This window comes from Mobula birostris, chromosome 6, assembly GCF_030028105.1.
Source record: "Mobula birostris isolate sMobBir1 chromosome 6, sMobBir1.hap1, whole genome shotgun sequence".
Lineage (NCBI taxonomy): Eukaryota > Metazoa > Chordata > Chondrichthyes > Myliobatiformes > Myliobatidae > Mobula > Mobula birostris.
In genome coordinates, this window is record NC_092375.1 from 157,114,420 (window position 1) to 157,137,077 (window position 22,658).

General features: G+C 39.1%; 1 protein-coding gene across 2 annotated transcripts in view; it reads left to right on the top strand.

Moving 5' to 3' along the window:
• The window catches only part of LOC140199504 (uncharacterized), a 288,437-nt gene that overhangs the window by 210,284 nt on the left and 55,495 nt on the right, over positions 1-22,658 (top strand). For both annotated transcript variants that reach the window (XM_072261701.1, XM_072261702.1), the window contains exons 26-37: positions 5,710-5,763; positions 10,577-10,675; positions 11,632-11,685; positions 11,799-11,852; positions 12,427-12,480; positions 13,216-13,269; positions 16,718-16,762; positions 16,851-16,949; positions 17,655-17,762; positions 17,863-17,916; positions 18,748-18,801; positions 18,967-19,020. In XM_072261701.1, coding sequence (XP_072117802.1) covers positions 5,710-5,763; positions 10,577-10,675; positions 11,632-11,685; positions 11,799-11,852; positions 12,427-12,480; positions 13,216-13,269; positions 16,718-16,762; positions 16,851-16,949; positions 17,655-17,762; positions 17,863-17,916; positions 18,748-18,801; positions 18,967-19,020 — 783 coding nt within the window. The remainder of the gene's footprint in view (positions 1-5,709; positions 5,764-10,576; positions 10,676-11,631; positions 11,686-11,798; positions 11,853-12,426; positions 12,481-13,215; positions 13,270-16,717; positions 16,763-16,850; positions 16,950-17,654; positions 17,763-17,862; positions 17,917-18,747; positions 18,802-18,966; positions 19,021-22,658) is intronic.

Here is a 22,658-nt window from a genome sequence, read left to right on the forward strand (position 1 = left end):
CCCGGGTGCTCCACCTATTGCAGCTTTTTGAGAGAATGGCAAAGAGAAAGTCATTGTTGGGGAAAAAGACTCATGTGAAGTCTCAGCTAGAGTTTGCCAAAAAGGCATGTGGGAGACCCTGAAGTCAGCCGGATGAAGGTTCTATGGTCTGATGAAACCATGATTGAGCTTTTTGGCCATCAGGCTAAATGCTATGTTTGACGTAAGCCAAACATCACACATCATCAAAAACACACCATCTCTACCATAAAGCAAGGTGGTGGCTGCATCATGCTGTGGGGATGCTTCACTGCAGCAGGCCCTAGAACATTTGTGAAGGTAAAGGGTAAAACGAAGGCAGCAAAATACAGGAAAATCCTGCAGGAAAACCTGATGCAGTCTGCAAGGGAACTGCGACTTGGGAGAAAATTCATCTTCCAGCAAGACAATAACCCAAGAATAAAGCCAAAGCTACAAAGGAATGGCTTAAAATCAACAAAGTTAACGTCCTGGTGTGGCCAAGTCAGAGTCCTGACCTCTGGCTGGACTTGAAAAGGACTGTTCACTCATGATCCCCATACTATCTGACAGAGCATGAGCAGTTTTATAAAGAAGAATGGGGAAAAATTGCAGCATCTAAATGTGCAAAGCTGAGAGAGACCTACCCACACAGACTCAAGGCTGAAATTACTGCCAAAGATACGTCTACTAAATACTGACTTGAAGGAGGTGAATACTTATGCAATCAATTAGTTTGTGTTTTATAATTGTAATTAATTAAGATCACTTTGTATAGATCAGTTTTCACGTTGACACGAAAGTCTTCTTCTGTTGATCAGTGTCAAAAAGGCAAATTTAATTCACTGTGATTCAGTGTTGGAAAACAATAAAACATCAAAACTTCCAAGCGGGGGGGAGTGAATACTTTTAATAGGCATTGTACATTCTAAACAGAAAGGAGAATTATAATGGTGCTATGAAGTCATAGCCAACATAAAAGCCAAAGAGGGGGCATATAATACTGCAAAAATAAATGGGAAATTAGGGGATTAGGGAGCTTTTAAAAACCAACAGAAGGCAACAAAAAATTATCAAGAAAGTAAAGATGCAATATGAAAGTAAGCTAACCAATAATATTAAAAAGGATACCAAAAGTTTCTTCAGAAACATAAAGTGTAAAAGAGAGGCAAGAGTAGATACCAAACCACCATAAAGTGATGCTGGAGAGGTAGAAAGAGGCAACAAGGAAATGGCAGATGAACTGAATAAGTATTTTGCATCATTCTTCATTGAGGAAGACACTAGCAGTATGGTGGAAGTTCCGGGAGTCAAGCGTCATGAGTGTGTGAGGTTACCATCATTAGAGAGAAGGTTTTTGGGAAACTGAAAGGTCTGTGGGTAGATAAGTCACCTGGACAGATGGTGTACACCCCAGGGTTTTGAAAGAGGTGGCTAAAGAGATTGTGGAGGTATTAGTAATGGTCTTTCAAGAATCACTAGATTCTGGAGTGATTCTGGCAGATTGGAAATTTGCAATTGTCACTCCACCCTTCAAAAAGGGAGAGAGGCAAAAGAAAGGAAATTACAGGCCAGTTATTCTGACCTCAGTGGGTGGGAAAATGTTGGAGTCGATTGTTAAGGATGTGGCTTTAGGGGTACTTGAAGGCACCTGATAAAATAAGCTGTACAGTGTCCTCAAGGGAAAATCTTGTCTGACAAACCTGTTTGAGGAAATAACAAGCAGGAGAGACAAAGGGGACTCGATTGATGTTGCGTACTTGGATTTTCAGAAGCCTTTGACAAGGTGTCAAGCATGAGGCTGCCTAACAAGCTATGAGCTCATGGTATTACATGAAAGTTTCTAGCATGGATAAAGCAGTGGTTGATTGGCAGGAGACAAAGAGTGGGAACAGAGGGAGCCTTTTCTGGTTGGCTGCCGGTGACTAGCGGTGTTTCACAGGGGTCTGTGTTGTGACAGGTTCTTTTTATGTTATGTGTTAATGGTTTGGATGATGGAATTGATGGCTTTGTTGCAAAGTTTTCAGATGATATAAAGATAGGTGGAGAGGCAGATAGTTTTGAGAAAGTAGAGTGGCTATTGAAGAACTTGGTCAGATTAAGAGAATAGGCAAAGAAACTGCAGTTGGAAGTGGCTGGAAGTTTATGGTCATACACGTTGGTAGAAGAAATGAAAGGATTGATGATGTTTGAAATGGAGAGATAGTACAAAAATCTGAGGCGCAAAGGGATTTGGAAGTTCTTGTGCAGTATTCCCGAAGGGTTAATTTTTCCGGTTGTGTATGTGGTGAGGAAGGCGATTGTGACATTAGTATTCATTTCAGGAGCACTAGAATATAAAAGCAAGGATACAATGTTGAGAGTTTATAAAGCACTGGTGATGCTTCACTTGGCATATTGTGAGCAGGTTTAGCCTCCACAATCTCTTTAGCCACCTCTTTCAAAACCCTGGGGTGTACACCATCTGGTCCAGGTGACTTATCCATCTACAGACCTTTCAGTTTCCCAAAAACCTTCTCTCTAGTGATGGTAACTTCACACACTTCATGACCCCTGACTCCTGGAGCTTCCAATATACTGCTAGTGTCTTCCTCAGTGAAATTCACAACTCACAAAGGATGAGTTGAAACTAAGGAGGATTCAAAAGAGGTTCACAAAAATGATTCTGGGATTGAATGGCTTGTTATATGAAGACTGTTTGATGGTGCTGAGCCTGTACTTACTGGAATTCAGAGGAATGAGGGGTGACTTCATTGAAACCTATTGAATGGTGAATGGTCTTGATAGAGTGCATGTGGAGAGAATGTTTCCTATGGTGGGAATGTCTAAGATCAGAGGACACAGCCTCAATAAAGAGGGGAATCTTTTCAGAATGGAGATGAGGAGGAATTTCTTCAGCCAGAGAGTGGTGAATATGTGGAATTCGTTGCCGTAGGTAGCCGTAGAGGCCAAATCTTTATGTATACTTATTGAAGAGGTTGATAGATTCCTGATTGGTCAGTGCACGAAGGGATACAGGGAGAAGGCAGGAGATTGGGGCTGAGAGGAAATATGGATCAGCCAAGATGCAATGGCAGAGCAGACTCGATGGGCAAAGCGGCCTAATACTGCTCCCATGTCTTATGGGTTTGCGTTTCTTTTATTTTGTTTGAAATTATAGTTCAACATTTAGCGCTTTTTACCTCTTTGGTGTTCTGTACCCCAGCATTAAATAGACCGAAGACTAGGGAAATAATAATTGAATTCATTTTAAATCTTTTTTGATTATACATTTTCTTCATGACTGAGTTTGTATAATGCAAGATAAGATTTAAGTCTTTGCAAAAAATGTAGTCTATTCTCTGCAGGAAGACATACAAAATGCTGGAAAAACTCAGCAGGCCAAGCAGCATCTATGGAAAAGAATAAACATTTGACGTTTCAGGCAAAGGTGCTGATAATGACCCTGGCCTGCTGAGTTCCTCCAACACTTTGTGTGTGTGTTGCTTTGGATTACCAGCATCAGCACATTTTCTAGTGTTTACAATGTTGGAAAGTGTATGGTTATGCACTTTGGTAGAAGAGATAAATGGGCAGACTATTATTTAAATGGGGAGACAATTCAAAGTTCTGAGATGCAAAGGGACTTGGGCGTCCTCGTGCAGGAAACCCTTAAGGTTAACCTCCATGTTGTGTTGGTGGTGAAGAAGGCGAATGCAATGTTGGCATTCATTTCTAGAGGAATAGAGTATAGGAGCAGGGATGTGATATTGAGGCTCTATAAGGCACTGGTAAGACCTCATTTGGTGTACTGTACGCAGTTTTGGGCTCTTTATTTAAGAAAGGATGTGCTGACGTTGGAGAGGGTTCAGAGAAGATTCACTAGAATGATTCTGGGAATAAGAGGGTTAACATATGAGGAACATTTGACCACTCTTGGACTGTACTCCTTGGAGTTTAGAAGAATGAGGGGGACCTCATAGAAACATTTTGAATGTTGAAAGGCATGGACAGAGTAGATGTGGCAAAGTTGTTTCCCATGGTGGAGGAGTCGCGTACAAGAGGGCATGATTTAAGGATTGAAGGGCGCCCATTCAGAACAGAGATGCAAAGAAATTTTTTTTAGCCAGAGGGTGGTGAATCTGTGGAATTTGTTGCCACAGGCGGCAGTGGAGGCCAAGTCATTGGGTGTATTTAAGGCAGAGATTGATAGGTATCTGAGTAACCAGGGCATCAAAGGTTATGGTGACACTCACAACATGTTGGAGGAAATCAGCAGGTCGGGCAGCGTCCGTGAAAACGATGAGTCGATGCTTCGGGCCAGAACCCTTCGTCAGGACTGTAGAGGGAAGGGGCAGAGGCCCTATAAAGAAGGTGGGGGAGGGTGGGAAGGAGAAGGCTGGTAGGTTCCTGAAAACCAGTAAGGGGAAAGATAAGGGGGTGGGAGAGGGGAAGCAGGGAGGTGATAGGCAGGAAAGGTAAAGAAGGAATAGGGGAAAACACAATGGGTAGTAGAAGGAGGCAGAACCATGAGGGAGGTGATAGGCAGCTGGGGGAGGGGGCAGAGTGAAATAGGGATAGAGGAAGGGAGGGGGAGGGAATTACCGGAAGTTGGAGAATTCTATGTTCATACCAAGGGGCTGGAGACTACCTAGACGGTATATGAGGTGTTGCTCCTCCAACCTGAGTTTAGCCTCATCATGGCAGTAGAGGAGGCCATGTATGGACATATCTGAATGGGAATGGGAAACAGAGTTGAAGTGGGTGGCTACTGGGAGATCCTGTCTGTTGTGGCGGGCAGAGCGGAGGTGCTCGACGAAGTGGTCCCCCAATCTGCGTCGGGTTTCACCGATGTAGAGGAGGCCACACCGGGAGCACTGGATGCAATAGATGACCCCAACAGACTCACAAGTGAAGTGTTGCCTCACCTGGAAGGATTGTTTGGGACCTTGAATGGTGGCAAGAGAGGAGGTGTAGGGACAGGTGTAGCATTTACGCTTACAGTGATAAGTGCCAGGTGGGAGATCCGTGGTTATGGTGAGAAGGCGGAAAAGTGGGACTAAATGGGAGAAAGGATCAGCTCATGATAAAATGGCGGAGCAGACTCGATGGGCCAAATAGCCTACTTCTGCTCCTTTGTCTTATGGTCTTATATTTGTGAGTCTATTCTCTGTGATTTTATTGGAACAGTTTAATGATATAAGATCTGACACACTAATATGAATGAACTAGAAGTAGAATAATATGCACAAAATAGTTGTTAAATAACTATTGTTGCGGGCTAACCCTGCAAGTTCCTTTCAGCCTCTTCAGTGGTTTTCAGTTTAGCCAGTTATAGTGGCAAAAGTCAGCATTTGATGTAAAAGAAAATGGAATACAAAGAAACTGAGATGGAATGAAATTTAAAACAGGAAAGTACTTTTAAAAATCCTATACAGTAACTTGCCAAGACATTGCAATTTGAAACCTTATTTATTTGTAAGTCAAATGTTTGCCTCAGCAAGTAACATGTTTAATTGAAATATTTCATTTACTGAATCTGGAGAGAGATGAAAAGTTATAATAAATTCATTTCCAATACTAAAATTCTACTTTTTGGGTTTAGATGTATTGTCATAAATCGGCCAACTGGTCACATATTTACTGGATTAATCTGCATCTTGTTACACAATATTTACTGAATATTTTAATGATAGACTTCAAACGTTAAATAGGTTTCCATTAAAATTACAGGGCCTTACAGGAAATTCGGGAGTCACAGGTGCAGAGGGCAAACCTGGAGCTACGGTATGTATTCAGATCAGATTATGACACAGGAAGGATGTTCACTAGGATGTTGTTATGCTTTATTTAGTCTTGTTTTTCTTGTGCTCTTGCTTCTTATATTATGTTAATTAAGGTTTGTTTTTCAGTATCATTGACGTTTATTCCTAACCATTATGTACAGCACAGATAGTCTGTGGCTACTACAATAACATACATAATAATACCCGTTCGATGAAAAGCTATTGATTAGGTGTGGAGCACTTTAACAAATGCAGATAAACAACTATCATCCCATTAAATGTTTGATAAAGTTGATTTATAAAATTAACAAACTTTACGTTCTGAACAGTTCCTTCAAATGTTTCACTTCTCCTGATTCTGCAAATGTTAACTGAGTTCATTAGTTAAAATACTTGATAAAAAAGTGTGGGAGGGAGGGAACGTCGACTGAGACCATGAGAGGCCTGCATCGGGCATTTTCATGCCTTACAAGGCGCAGGTTGGAAGTCTGTGTGGGGCGCCACTCCTTGCACAGACAGTAGAGCAATGTGTGGTTAAGTGTCTTGCTCAAGGGCACAAACACGCTGCCACAGCTGAGGCTTGAACTAGCGACCTTGAGATAACTAGACGAACACCTTAACCACTTGGCCATGTGCCCAAAAAAGTGTGACCAATCAATAAAGTTTCTTAATTAGAAGGATGTTGAGTTTCAATATAATTTCTGCTTATTGCTTAATCAGAGCATCCTCTGGAGTGCTAGAAGATTGTTCTGGTTTCCTTGCATGTTTCAAAGATGTAGTGCTTGGTAGGTTAATTGGTCATTGTAAATTGTCCTGTGATTGGGCTAGCAGTAAATTGGAGAGTTGCTAGGCAATGCAGCCTGAAGGGATAGAAGGGCCTACTCCACGCTGTATGTCAATAAATAAATAAGTCCAGGGAGAAAAAGAAGATCAACATGCTAGAATAATAATGTTATCTGTTTTAGTGAGCATCTCTAAACAGCTTTTGTCAGAATCAGATAACAAATGCAATCATACCTTACTGCCCATGCAGCAGAATAAAATGTCACCATTCTCTTTCCCTTTCTTCTTAAGAAAACACTGTGCATTGTTAAAGAAGTTGGTTTATAAACCTAGAAAATGATTATTTATTAAAATACCCTTTGAGATGAGTAATATTGCTCAGAGCAAAGTAAAAATTATTGAAAGGTTGAGTTTGACAAGTGTTAGCAAAATCATCCAGGTATTCACTCTGCATGGCAATTCACATTTTGGCTGGATGGATCAATTACAATTATATATATATGTAGACCTGGAATTTGGTGTGGTGCTGCTGAAGTTTTCAATGCTTATTAGTTATTGCACCTGGAAATGGGCTGCACCTTTCAGATTTCCCCACTGGTCCACTTTATCATAAAGATCCAGGTTGCAGTCTGAGCTCATCACTGTTCCACGGGCCATGCTTTTTAAAATGTAATCAATAATCTGTTTGATGCTAATGGATCATCTAAGATTTGTTACCACCAACATTCACACAGAATTAGAGTTACCTGTATCAAAGGACAGGGAAACTATATGGCTGCTTGAATCACTCACTGCAACACTGAGAAGGATTTACTCTCTTGAAAATATATCTTGATTTTTTTAAAGTATTCTAATTTTGACCACTCCACTGGATAGAATCCTTTGTACCTTTTCTTTGAATTAGTCATCTATATTAGGAAGCACTTGATTCTACAAACTACTGATTGTAGGTTACTAATATGTGGACAAAATATACTTTCCCCGGTGATTGATAGAGAACAGCTGGTGAGGTGCATCTCACACTATCCTGACTGCTGATAGTACAGCTGACCAGCTGCTCTGCCATAGGACTTGGCATTGACTCTGGAGCCAACATGCACATGTCCTGAGCTGAGGGATTGGGTGGGCAGGGGTGGGGATACTTTGTACATAGCTGTTTAGGTTTAGCTTTGCTGGGGCTGATGAGACAATTGCAGCCTATTCATCTGAGTGCAATCATTGACCTATTTATTTATTTCTTTTACCAAACTTTTTGCTTTTAGCTAAAATAGCTTAATGCCTTCAAAAAACAAACTTGCTATTTTTAGCCATTGTTATTTTACTATAATTTTTAAATAAAAGAACTGAAATTAACGTCTGCTGTTTTTAAGCGTCTCTTATTAGGAACATTTAGAAAAAATTAAACTGTCCTTCGCTGCGTAAATTGAATGCTCCTGGTGCAGTCTCGGAACGGGACCACACATTCTACCACTGGTGCACTCTTTAGATGATTCTGCTGGACAGAAGCTCCTGCGTCTCACGGGGCTGCAGAAAACTAATAGAACTGTGGGATCTTGTAGTGGTGACATGAAATGTGGGTTAGACTGAGCTCAGTACAACCCATTAAGTACTATATCTAATTTTATGCATTTGGGATTGTAGTTGAAAGATTCATCGCAGAAGTCACTCCAAGTACAGAATGTATAACACACCAAAAAAAAATTAAATGCATAAATGATTGAGTGAAACCAACGTGGATTTTTGAAAAGAAGTTATGTTTAAATAAGCTGTTGCAGTTTTTGTTTTGCAACAGTAAGCAGATGAAAGAGAAACAATTGAAGTGGTATACTTGGATCTTCGGAATATTTCTGACTGGACTCCACATGGGAGGACACTGAATTAAGTTAAAGCACATGGAATTATGGGTAATATAGTCACATGAATCGGGAGCTGGTTAACAGATAGGAAACAGAGTAGAAATGAATGATCTTTCTGATGTTGTTAGGCTGTGATTAACGGGGAAGCACAGATATTGGAGTGTTGGCCCTAATTGTTCACAATCTATCAACAATTTGGCAGACAGCACTAAAAACAATATTCCTACTTTGCTAAATGTATGAAACTAAATGGGAATGTGAGTCGGGACAATTCACCAGAAAATGATGCCTGCAACAAAATGACTCTCAAGTCTGCATATGGTATACATACTTTGACAACAAATTCACTTTGAACTTTGGAGATGAAGATTCAGAGAGTCTCCGATAGGATATAGACTAGGCAGATCAAGTGCAGAGAGGAAAATATGATGCACCCACTCCAGCTGAGGAAATGGAAGTGCTGAGCATTTAGTATCAAAAGAATGCGAAGGGCTGATGTTCAAGTGGACATTAGTGTTTTGTATGCAATTTAGTGAAAGCTCACGCATGGCTGCAGCAGGAAGTGAGAAAGAAATATGGGTATGCTGCCAATGTATCTGAGAGCAGGATTGAGTACGTCATGCTATAATTATGTTGGGTCTCAGTGAGATCACTCTTGGAATGTGGACAGAGAATAATAGAACATAGGAAGAGGCCTTTTGGCCCATGACTTGTGTCCCAGAATGCTAGCATATGGTATGCCCTGCCATTCCTGCCTGTTCATGTTCCTGTCTAAATGACTCTCAGATACTGCTGAGATACCTATACCCACCATTTCACCTGGCAGTGTTCCAGGCACACATCACTCTCTGTGTCTACTCTGCATCTTTCCTTCAAACATTCCTCCCCTCACCTTAAGGTTATGCTCTCTAGTATTTAACATTTCCATCCTAGGGAAGAAAGCTCTAAGAATCTACCCTAGTTCTGCATATCTATGGAATATGCATTACAATTTTGGTTTTCTTTCCAAAAAATAATCCATTTCTTACAGAGGAAGTGCAATGAAGTTTCATGAGACTGGTTCCTCGAAGAGCAGGTCTGTCATGTGAGGACGAGACCACAATTGTTTAAAATTAGGAGAATGTGAAGCAAACCTTATTTATACATTCAAAGTTTTTAAACATCTCAACGGGGCAGAAATATGGAGGATATTTTACCTGGTTGAGGCATCTTCACTTAGGAATCACGGCCTCAAAAGAAGAGGTAGTCTGTTTAGGACTGAAATGAGAAATCTCTTCACTTGGTAAGAGGTAAATCTTTGGAATTCTCCACCCAGGTGACTATAGAAACTCAGTCACTGATTTAATTCACAGAGATTGATAGATTTTTAGATGTTAATGGAATCAAAGGTCACAAGAATAGGGCATGAAAATGGCATCGGGGTAAAAAATCAGCCCTATTCTTGTTGAATAACTGAGCAGAATTCAGGAGGCTTCTGCTCTTCCTTCTTACAGAATCACTTTGCAGCACCAAAAGAAGCAATTTAGCCCATTGTGTCTGTTACAATAGATAAAGTTGAGATAACCCCATCATATCTATTCATCCTCTGTTTATTGACTGATAGAGCTAGCACTGATAATTGTCTAAGGTATATGGTGGTTTGCCTTTTAATACTGAGCATTAATAAATGTATTTCTTCCTTCGCCTCAATTTGAAATCTTCAATTATTTCATTGTTGTGGTTTTACCTTTTGTGCACTGTGAATGCACTTGGCTTTCTAAAATTTTATCATGATAGTATATAGTTAACACTAATAAGAAAGTTGATTATTGCAATGATTATAAAATAGCTCCAGTCTTGAATGAACATGTTTTTTTTGCTTCACAATTCATTCTTCCATTGCTGAGCTAATATCCTACAAGTTCAGTGTGAAAAAAATCAGCATGGGCCTCTCAGAGGCTTGAAGAGACAAAGTACATCTTCCTGTGCAAAAGGCTTCATTATTAATTAATATTATTATTAATCTGACATTGTGACCCATAACTCCCCCTCATTTCAGAAGAAATATTGGATAATGTTTTCAATAGTTTTTGTTTCCTGATGATATTGCATCCATTTGTAGAGAGAGCATATATCACATGAAATAATGTCCTATGCATGGTGTACTTATTTGTATCAATGTTGCTATGTTGCCAGGGTCCACCAGGGGAGGATGGACGCCCAGGTTCACCTGGACCAAGTGGAATGAGGGGTTCACCCGGCTCTATGGGTACTGTAGGGCCAAGGGGTAATGTCGTAAGTAACACACCTGTTATTCAATTTGCAATATATTGGTATGAAACATCAAAAATATCCGTTTCGCACCCGTCACTTGCTAAATTAATTAAAATCATAAAGGAGAGCAGAATTTCTGTGTGTGTTATGTCAACAGGGAGCTAATTCTTTACTTCTGACACAAGAAGGTTATTTGGTCCATTGGGTCAATACTTGTTTTCAAGAGGATAATCAAATTAATTCTATTCCCCCCCTTTTCCTCTGTAGCCCTGAAAATAATAATACACTGTACTCACACCGGCTACACTGCGTCCTATTTTCTATCGATGATTTGTTATAAATTCACAGAGTTCAATGCCAAACAATTGTCACTGCTGATAATTAGCTTATAATAATATATAGGGCTTGGATTTTTCAGGGTTTCATTCAGTTTTTTATTTATGTTTCAGTCTGGTATGTTATTTGCTGTTAATCATACTCAATCATGTATTTTCACATGCTAAGAAATTTTCAGTCAGGGGATATATCTTCTCTGAACTAAAATGAAATTGGTTTTAGCCGCATTGTGTGTGTTCAAAGTCAGCTGCCTTTCCAGGCTGCCATCACCACACACTGCCTAGCATACTCCACAGACAAATAAAGTCAGTTGTCTTCATCCACATTTTCAGAATTATTCCCAAATCAAAATTGAATGAACACATTAGTTTTACGTGGTTGACATTTACAGTGGCTTTTGAAAATGTTTATTTTTGTTTAGTTTATTAATTACAACTGAGAAATTTAAACTAAAGATTATAAGGTGCAGAAATCTTTAATATTGAATATTTAGAAAAGGTGATTATTATGCTCGCAGGAAAGGCAACAAACACATGAACAAAAATAGAAACAATGTCATCCTTACGGTGTGCAGTTATGCATATAGCACAGCTAGTTACTATCCGTATTAAATTGCCTTGCTAATAAGCTTGTACTTGTAGGGTGATCCAGGTAAGACCGGTGAGAGGGGATCACCTGGTGCGCCAGGTCAAAGAGTAAGTGACCACTTTTAATGACTTGCAAATTGTTCACAAGTTCTCTTTTTTAAAAGTTACTATAATAAAAGCTGTTTGTTCAGGCTTCTTTCTATTTTTCACTTTGATATTAGGGCACTCCTGGCAAGGATGGAGAAACTGGACCTCAGGGCCACGTTGGTCCAAAGGTAAGTCTAACCACCCCACTAAGTTATGTCTTTGTGTATTTATAATGTCATCACTGGATAGATATAATTTGGATTCATAAATTCATCAGTTAATTACCATTTTTAAGACCAAAGCACAACATTGCTAATATAATAGAATAATATGATAAGTGGATGTTTTTCATGTTTTAATGGATTAACCAAGATCAAAATATTGTTCTAATGAAGAACAATAATCTCGTTTGAGCCTGATGGCTACCAGAACAACTGATAGATAATATCCTCTTATGACCTTGCAGCAGGGCAAGAACAGTACTTTTTTTTTCTCTAAGTATGTTAATTTAAGCAAATGCCATCATGAGCTTGACCAAATTGGGAAAACCAAACAAGATCAATTTTGCTAGATTTAATAAATACTTAATTCCAGGATTAAATGACAATCTAGTTTCAACACATAGAAGCAAATCTTAAGCATGTAGAGCTCTGTGTTACTTATAGTGAAATTAATATTATATATTTGAACAACTTAATTGTAACTTCACTGCAAATAAAAAGCCAAATAAGCTTGATGGATTTTTGTTTTGCCTCTGGACAGGGTAAAGCAGGTGACAGAGGAGAACAAGGTCCTCCTGGTCCTCCAGGGTTCCAGGTATGTAAAGAAATACATTTTGGTTAAAACTTTACTGTTGAATAATTCCTGAAACATTTTTGTTAGTATGCAAGGCTGGAATAGATAACAATTAGTGTCTTTCTAATAGTACCTTTAAATGCTAAATCCTGGTGAAATCATTCGTAATGTTAGATGGGCACATGAAATTTTATATATTAGATACACTATTTTGTGTAATATATTTAGAAATTAAGTATTTATTATGTCAGTACCTTGAAGTTGAATTATCTTGTTGACAGATTCTTTGATCATAGTTACAATTTGAATAAAGAAATCACAAAGCCTTAGTTAATGGATACCATAGGAGATCTCTACAGCACAACCTGGAATCAATTACCCATGAAATCACAATATGAAAGCATGATTTCCAACACTTGCTAAATCTACTATTTTAGAAATTTTAAAAATAAATGTGATCAATGAAATTTTAGTTCAACATTTTTATACAGTTGTCCAATGGTGTAATTACAGGACTTTGAACTATTTGCTTCAATATCAGTAGCCAACATCATTGTATGTACATCTACAAAGTATTTCAGCACCACCTTGGCCTTTATAACCTGTGCATCTTACTCTGAAAATATCAACCATTTGATTATAGGAAAAGTGAAAGGCCAGATCATATGTATCTTCCTGCATTCTTGTGTTTTCCTTCTGACTGTCACCTACACCACAACTAAATATCATTTTAATTTGTTCATTTGAATGTCTTAGGGTCTCCCTGGACCTCCAGGTCCTCCTGGTGAATCTGGTAAACCTGGAAGTGAGGTAAGATAACGTTTGATATTTTTTTCTGTTTGTTGGGTATACCAAAAGATATGTAACTAAGCTATTGACAATTAATAAAAAGGAAATATCTATCCACATAAATATACTTGAAATCTTAATGAAAGATTATGGTAATTCTGCCATGAAATTATTACTTAAACCAGATAAAGAAGCATGAGAGTGGAATCTAACTGAGCAGTGACAGAAGTAGAACTTAGCTTTTTGCCTAAGTAGTTCATTCCATTCTATTGAAACTGGGATCAATTACAAGAACAGACTAATTAAAGTTTTGACCTGGAGTGCAGGGAGTAATTTTAGAGTGAACATTAAATGTGTTTTCATATGAATGAAGTCTCTGGAATTGAACATTAATTAATAATGTTTCTGGATCTACCTTTCTGTGATGCTGCTGCAAGCAAGTTTTTAATTGTACTTGTACCTCATTGTACTTGTGCATATGACAATAAATCTGACATGATAATGGTGAAATAAGGACCAGTTTTGCCTCATGTACAAACTTTACTTTCCTTAGGATCCTGTAATTCAGAGTCACCACCACAGTTTAGAACTACAAAGCCAGTTAATAATCTTGTTTGGTGAACCAAAATCTAGTCATCAGGAATGCCTTGAAAGAAATATTGAGTTCAATTATGTCCTTCTCAGGAAGAAATCTACCACCTTTTCTCAGTCTAACCTATAGGGAGCTCCACACCAACTCTTAAAAAAAATGCCCTTAAAATGTTCTCTGATGACATCCTGCAATCCAATCTCTTGGAAGGAGCCTCTGCACTACTTTCTATGTCAGGGATAGGCAATAAATGCTGCTTTTTACCAGTGATACCTATATCCTGTAAAATGAATACATACAACAATTAGCATTGTACCCAAGCAGTTGATAATGGAAGCAACTCTTCTGGCATAGGAAAATGTTAATGAATTGGTGAGTGTATATCATCGACACAGGCACCTTTATTGGCTTAATTCAATTCAAGCCCCCTTTGAAAGGTTTTTAAATTCAGGTTTGAACAATAAGTACTTTTGTTTAAAGTGTTTTCAATAATTTACCTATAGAACAACATGTTTTACGGCTATTTTACAGGAAATTAATTGATGCACTTATGAGGAGAGTATGTTTGATCTGTTGCCACAATTGGGCGTTCACTGGTTGTGGTCTATTGAACCAGTTACTCTTTGTTGTTTGGGTGAGGTGCGTGAGAAGCAATATGCTTGCTCTGCCAACAATCCAAAAGTACTATATTTATGGAAAAAAAATCCTTTAAAAACAAGCAGACAGCTAAAAGCTTCAATGCAAATATTATACTTCTGAGCAATGTCCAAATTTTATAAGCAAAAACCTATCCCCTAATGAATGTTACTTCAGAAGCAAATTGTTTTTATTTTGATAAGAGATATTTTTAAATATTAAAAAAAATCCTAAAATAGAGTTCCTCCTGTCCTTAACTACCACCCTATGAGCTACTGCATCCAACACGTCATTCTCCACAATTCTGCCATTTCCAAAGGGATCCTACTGCCAAACACATTTTTACCTTCTCTAATCTCTAATGCTCCCTCTGTGATTCCCTTGTCCATTTGCTCCTCCCCACTAATTTTTACCCCTGCATGTGGTCAAAGTGTTACCCCTGTCCTTACACCCTCTTATTCACCTCCATTCAGTGTCCCAAATGTCCTTTTAGGTGAGGCAACGCTTCACCTGTGAATCTGCTGGGGATGTCTATTGTATCCAGTGCTCCAGTGCTCCCAGTGCAGCCTCCTAGTGGTGAGATCCTTCATAAATTGGAGGACTGCTTTGTCAAGCACCTCCACTCCATCCACCAAAAGCAGAACTCCCTGGTAGCCAAATATTTTAATTCCAATTCCCATTCCGGTTCTGACATGTTGATCCATGGCCTTCTTATGTGCCAAGATGAGGCCACCCTCAGGGTGGAGAAACTATACCGTATATCAAGTCAGTCTAGCAATGAAGCATTTATTATTGTCCTTGTGGTTAGAAACGTAGAAAACGTAGAAACATAGAAAACCTACAGCACAATACAGGCCCTTCGGCCTACAAAGTTGTGCTGAACAGGTTCTAAGAGATTGTATTGGTACATACTTGATTTGGAACCCACCATGGTGTCAAAGAGGGATTTCTTGGAATTTAACCATGTCAGTGGTGAGGGCATGAATAAAATGATGCAAGTAGAAGTGTGTATCTTAAACAAGACCTTGGAGGCAATAATATTCCTGTATTTGGGAGAGTATATTACTGTTTTTGAATTTTCTGAACCTTACTTTGATCAGCATTTCCAACAAATGTTTTAATTTTGTATTTATTTTATATTACTTTGCCATTAATATATTCTTCTACATTTTTCTTTCCTTAATATTATTATTTAATACCTTTTGGTTCACTATAAAACAAAATCACTTTTATTTAAAGGTGGAGTGTACTTAAATGATGGTATGATCTACTCCTGTTCTGATACTGTAATATAATTATAGTTGAAAATATTGAGCAATATTCCTCCATTTTTATTGTCATATCTGACTTCTAGTGTTTATGTTATTTTGGTAAGAATGACTTTCCCATGTATTTTGACCAAGCTGGAATTGTTTGGAGTACTGAACAATGCAAACTAACCAAGTGATCCTGGGCTGGGAAAATAGCTGTTGCCTGTCACCCCCACCATCTGGGGAATTTAAAGGTCTCAAAGAACACATTCTGGCATGAGAAATTTTAAGTACCCTTTTTATTTCATCTGGACCTTTACTTACACAAACCTACGATAAGCAGTCACTGTGGTGGATGGCTAGCTAGCTAAGAGGCATGAAGCAGGCAAGATAACTATCAGCCATTTTGTTTTACTGGCACCCAACTGTGACATATCATAGTCACTTTCAGAGCTGAAAGTTTAAGAATGTTGGCGGTAATCTGAACTCTTTGAGATCAAATGTCCCTCTCAATCATTACGAATTTAGCGAACTATTTGGCAGCACTATAATTTGACAGTACTGTAATTTGACAATTCAACATAGACTGGTTTGTGTTAGATCTGTTTGTCCTTCATAACATGAGAAGAGGATTTTGAGCACCAATGTGAAGAAACTCATAGTCCTGCTTATCTACCTATCAAATTGTCCTGTTAAAATTTTAAAGTTGAAAAAGGACTGACAGAAGTTCTGAGTGACAGCATCATCAAATATTTATGTGTTAATCAGAATTGTTGCACCTTTTATCTTTCTTCTTCTTCATGTGATATTCATGATATATCTAATCAGACAAGAAATGTGCATTTACTTTTTTAACCTGCTATTTTGAAACTATGAAGAGTTAAGTATTTAAGTATTCTGAATTGAGGAGAAGTGAAATATTGGAACATTGTTTGTTGCCAGTAAATAAAAAAAAGTTCAAATGACCTTATTATTTGAATTTATCTCTTGATAGGGCATCCCAGGTGACCTCGGTCCATTAGGACAATTGGGTCCAAGAGTGAGTACAATTGCAACCTATTATAAAATATATATTATCTATTTGAGAAAACAAGCCATTGCTGATATCACATCATAAACTATCACAGGGGGAACGTGGCACTCCCGGTGAACGTGGTTTGCCTGGTCCTCCCGGTCTTCAAGGTCCCAGAGGGATTCCAGGAGCTGCTGGCAAAGATGGACCTAAGGTAAAGTTAAGCAGTGATTACAACAGTTAAATACATCTTGTTTATTTTCTAGGCAGCAGTAGTTTCTCTAATTGGACTCTAACAGATCGGGAAGTTTGGGTACATAGTGGAGTTCAATGTGTAGGTTTTCCATCCAAATTTCTCTTAAGGATTGTAACTCATACTAGGTTTCCACAGTTGTCATAAACCCTTTTTTCCACCTTATCTAACTGGCCATTTTCCATGCATGATCCTGAGGAGCGAAGGCAGGAGGCTGCAAAGATGACACCAATCCTGTCCTCATTTGATATCTATATACTGATTCCAACAGATGCAGATAATCTTCTCAGAAACAGGGAATCATTGCAGATTAGTTTTCCCTTTCCTGGCCTCTGCATACTTGGGCCACTTGTGGATTAAATGGTTAAGAGCAGATCAATGATTTTAGAAAATAGTTCTCAGTCCCACTGTTAGTCACATAATTTATCAAATGACCAAATTAAGGCTTTTTATCTCTCATGATCTAATTTTAATTTGGAAAGTGCTATCAGCATGACATGGGTAGAAAGTCCTTTCAGCTAAAAGCATAAAAAAGAAGTTGGTCTAATTATTTAATAAAATTATGAAGTGCAGCTCTTCAAATGATCCGATTTCTCAAGTTGCTCTGCATCTTAATACATTGTCTGTCATTTTTTTTCTGGTGATTGCTGTATTTTTTAATTTCAGGGTCCTCCTGGACCTGCTGGTAGTACTGGAGATCCAGGCCCTCCAGGTCTTCAAGGAATGCCTGGGGAACGTGGGCCTTCTGGCCCTTCCGGTCCTAAGGGCGAGAGAGTAAGTAAACACACATACCCATGCTTTTATATGAATGCATAGATAGTTCAAGCTCTTTGGTGCTTAGTCCTGTCTAATAACTTCTGTTTTCAAATGGTAGGGCATTGCAGGTGAAAAAGGATCTGAAGGTAATCCAGGCAATGATGGTGCTAGAGTAAGTAAACACTTTTCCCTCCTGATCTTGCATCTAAGATTGATTAGGTGTCATCCACAGTTATATTCTGCTTTGCAAGTAGATTGAAAGCTTCTATATCGTCAATTAGAACTAAGGTAGTAGAGCCATAGAGTAATGTAGCATGGAAGCATGCCCTTTGGCCTAACTAGTCCAGGCCAATGACAGTATCCTCCCTGCTAGACCCAGTTGTCTGCACTTGACCTATAACCCTCCAGAATCACTTGGGAAGTAAGATAATGGGATATATCCGTGATAGATATGTAGCTCATGCTACCACTTAACCAATGCAAAAGGGATTCACCCCTCCTTCCTTCACCATTCTTCCTACTGGCTTATGAGGCATTTCTTGAGGCAGCCCCTTCCTAGCTTGCCAAGTGCATGCAATGAATCCTGGGTAAGTTAACTGGCTTCTGTGGGCCATGAAATCTAGCACTGCCGGACAAACTAAGACAAGTCACCTGTTTCATTCTGATAAAGTTCTTTGCTGTAATTCCACAAAGTGCTATTAATGGCCCCAAGGTGACCCTGCAGAAGACAAAACTCTCACAGTGAGCCCCAACTCGTTAACTTGCCCAGCAGCTAGGAGGGAAATGTACTGAAAAGTAAAATCGAGGTTTGCCAATAAAGTAGGGTAAGTGTGTAAGAATCCCTGACATCCCAATTTTCTGCCCTCTCCTTGCACTTTCTTCCCAGCTCCAAATTATCAATGATTATTAATGATCCCATAAACTCTATCCCCCGTTATCTATTATGTTTAAAATGCCAAATGTTGTTTGATTGACACTTTGCTGCTGTATTCTTTTGCTACAGGGTCTGCCTGGCTCCCCAGGTCTACCTGGCAGTCCTGGTATAGCTGGAGATAAGGTAATTCAGCCAAAAGTTCATTTCAAATTGCATAAAATGCACATTCTGATGCCAAATAATCTTTTGTTGTAAAGTAAATAGGATAGCTTTTGATTCAAGTTTTGACTTTGTTGAGTTTTTATCTCCTTGGCACAAACTAATTTCTATTTTAAATCAAAACTGTAGGGTGAGCCTGGCTCTATTGGACTTCCTGGCCCTCTGGGATCTCGTGGATCTCCAGTAAGTAAAAATATTTCAAGAAGAAAATGCGGTGATGCGACCTTTTCACCAGTGTGATTGGCTTTTGAAATGCACCAAGCGAGATGAAATGAAGGTTTTCTTTCTCTGGTGGTTTTCACTGGTCTTCGTTAAATCCAATCTTTAATGGAATATAAATGTATGCCACAAAAACACCTTAGGTACCAGCACATTGTGTCACCCTAGGTATCGAGATAGAGTGTAGAAAACAGAAACTAATTGACAGGGGATTTTCGCTCTGCAACAACATTGCAAACTCTTTGCATTTAAATTTAAAATTATACTAAATGTTTCCTGGATTTCATGGACTGTGGTTCCGTTCCAAAGCACTCCCAAGTCCCTCTGCACAACAGCATGCTGCAATCTTTCACCATTTAAATAATAATCTGCTCTTCTATTATTCCTTCCAAAGTGGATGATCTCGCATTTACCAACGTTGTATTCCATCTGACAGACCTTGACCCACTCACTTAACCTATCTATATCCCTCTACAGACTCTCCACATCCTCTGTACAATTTGCTTTTCCACTCAGTTTAGTGTCATCAGCAAATTTTGCTACGCTACACTCAGTCCCCTCTTCAAAATCATCAATGTAAATGGTAAACAGCTGCGGGCCCAGCACCGACCCCTGCGGCACCCCACTCACCACTGACTGCCAACTGGAGAAACATCCATTTATACCAACTCTCTGCCTTCTATTGGTTAACCAATCCACTATCCCTGCCAATACACTTCTTCCGACTCCATGCATCCTTATCTTATTTATAAGTCTCTTGTGCGGCACTTTATCGAACACCTTCTGGAAATCCAAGTACTGAATACGATATCCACATGTTCCCCTCTATCCACTGCACTCATTGTGTACTCAAAGAACTTTCAGAAGGTTTGTCAAGCATCTCTACTTTGATGCTAGCTCTGTAATTATGGAGCTATCTTTGAGCTCAACATTGTTTATAACATTTATAGTGCAACATGTGTTCAATATCAGAACCAACACTGATGGTCACAGTATCTATTTGGCAGCAATATGAAAATAAAAACATAATATGAGAATTGTTTCCAACTTATTCACCAAATTACGTCAAATTGCAAACAAGATTCAGATTTTCAGTCTTGTATGTCCCCTCAGTACCTGTTTTTGGCTTGCTTCTGTTTATCCTAGTGGTCCCATGCAGGATCAACCCAGTGGCTGTAGTTTAGCTGGCGGAAGGCTGCTGATTTTCAGTGAAGGAAGGAGTAATTTGCCTTAGAGGGCAACTTCAAGAGGCTGTTGCCTTGGACATCACCATCTCGGTGTGAAGAAGAGGAGTCCAAACTAATTGGCTGGAGATAGAGGGGAAGTGGTGGGATCATTAATGATGCTGTTCTCTGTTAGAGGACTGCACAACTGTGCTCATAGGGTCAGTGTTGCTCCTCCAAGTTGTTATTCAGTTCTAATTGTCCACTGGAGGGCACATTTCCGGGGTATTGTGACTCCTTGAACGTTCTTTAAAGCACCAACACCATTACTGCAGCAGTCTGAACTTCAGCTTGGCTAACAGTTGAGCAGGATTTCAGGACAGATTTCTTAGACTATGTTATAGCACTTCACATGCTGTCTGCATTTGTTGATACTGCATTGGGAGCTGCGAGATCAAACCTCAAAGTTATATCTGCAACAGTTTATATTAAGTTACTAGCCACTTCTGTGCTTGCTGGGAAGGATACATTGTAGAAAGAGTTTTAGAAACTTAGGGAATCAAAGGATATGAAGTTAATGCAGGAATGTGGTACTGAGGTAAAAAATTTAGTCATTATGGTATTAAATGAGGGAGCAGTCACAAGAGGCTGAATGGACAATTCTGCTTTTATTTTTTATTTGCTGTACAATGCTATTGGACAATTACACATTCTTTAGCATTTAGGCATGTTTCTGTAGAATGTAATCCCGATTTACTGAGCTGCTCAGCAGTCATATTCACTTGAGTCGTCAGCAAATCTGCCAACATGATGAGCAAAATGGGCTCCTCCTCTGTCATTATAATGTTGTAATTCTAATATGAGTTTGGGAAAGCTGTAAGCTAAGTTTATGGAGGCAGCAGCAAGATGGGTTTCTACCAACAAAGCTCAAGCTCATTGCCAGAGGTTTGGTGATGAGTGTGCGGTTGCTGAAATGGAAACTGAGCTATGCAGTGCTGGTGCAGTGGTGAGCATGATGGAGGATTTCAAAATGCTTTCCCTGATCTTCAGCATGAGCAAGGCATTGCTCAACATCTTGCTTTGTTGGATCCAGGTCTTAAGGACTTCACTCTTAACATTGATCACCAGTATGATCTCTTTTTACTTTGTCTGCCTCGGAGTATGGATTGATTCATGGAGACCACATTAATTTAGATATCACCACTCATGTACTGGGGCCCCTGCTGGGGAGAAAGTCAGTGAATAGCGCAGTCAGAGCTGTCTCCAATATGTAACCAACGGAATGAGAGGTCAATTTAAACTTGAACTTGCTGTGCTGTCTGCACTATGTCACACAGGAAAGGATTAACTGTAATCCCAAACTCATTTTTTATATTATTTAATTCTGTTTCAGATTCAAACTCGAAGACTGTCTGTTCTGGGTTTGGTGGACTATGTATGTGCATGGGTGGGTGGGTAGGTGGGACAGAGGAATGGGGCTTGTTTAGCTGTTGTTATTTAGTAGCTTGTTGTGGTTTGTGTTGTTCTGCCGAGCATTGTGGACATGTTAAATTGGCGCTGGAATGTTTGGTGACACTCACCAGCTGCCCCCAGCACATTGCTCTTCTCGCCAATGACATATTTCACTGTATGTTTCAATGCACGTGCGATAAATAACTGAATCTGAATTATGTAATGCAAACATGAGGAATTCTGCAGATGCTGGAAATTCAAGCAACACACATCAAAGTTGCTGGTGAACACAGCAGGCCAGGCAGCATCTCTAAGAAAAGGTGCAGTCAATGTTTCGGGCCGAGACGCTTCATCAGGACTCACATTGTTTTATTTGGCAACAGATTTCTGGTCTAATCTCAAAATGTATTGCTTTTGTTGTATAATAATTTATGGATCCATGAAAGAATGTTTGTACCAAAGACTGACAAAACAATGATTAGTTGCTGTCATAGCATTTGAAGGAATATCTCAACCTCATTACATTTTTGATGGTGGGGTACAGCTATTGTTATGAATCAGCAGCAATACAGATAAATTTGAGTCAAGTTTTTACAAAATAAACAATGATATTTATTAACCCCTACTCAAATTAACATGGAACAGTAAACGAATCGATTAACTTAAACGAATGTTAACAGCGTTATGCTTCTATAGTTATCAAACGATTGAACTTAAAGACAATTCTCAACAGATCCCATTTAAGCACAGTCTTAAGGTGGTAGTTTAATAAGTCCATATGATTTATGAAATAATTGAGAGGAAAGACTTCCCTAACTTTGCGATGAAGAAAAGTCAAACTGTGGATGCAGGTTCCAGCCGCGAAATACCTTTTCCGAAGTTATGATGCAGAATTCGAGTTCTGAAAGTAACTGACCTTTCTGATGGATGTGGTCATCGCACAACCCAAACCGTGTAAGGGTTAAGAAAACGTGTGTGCCACATACG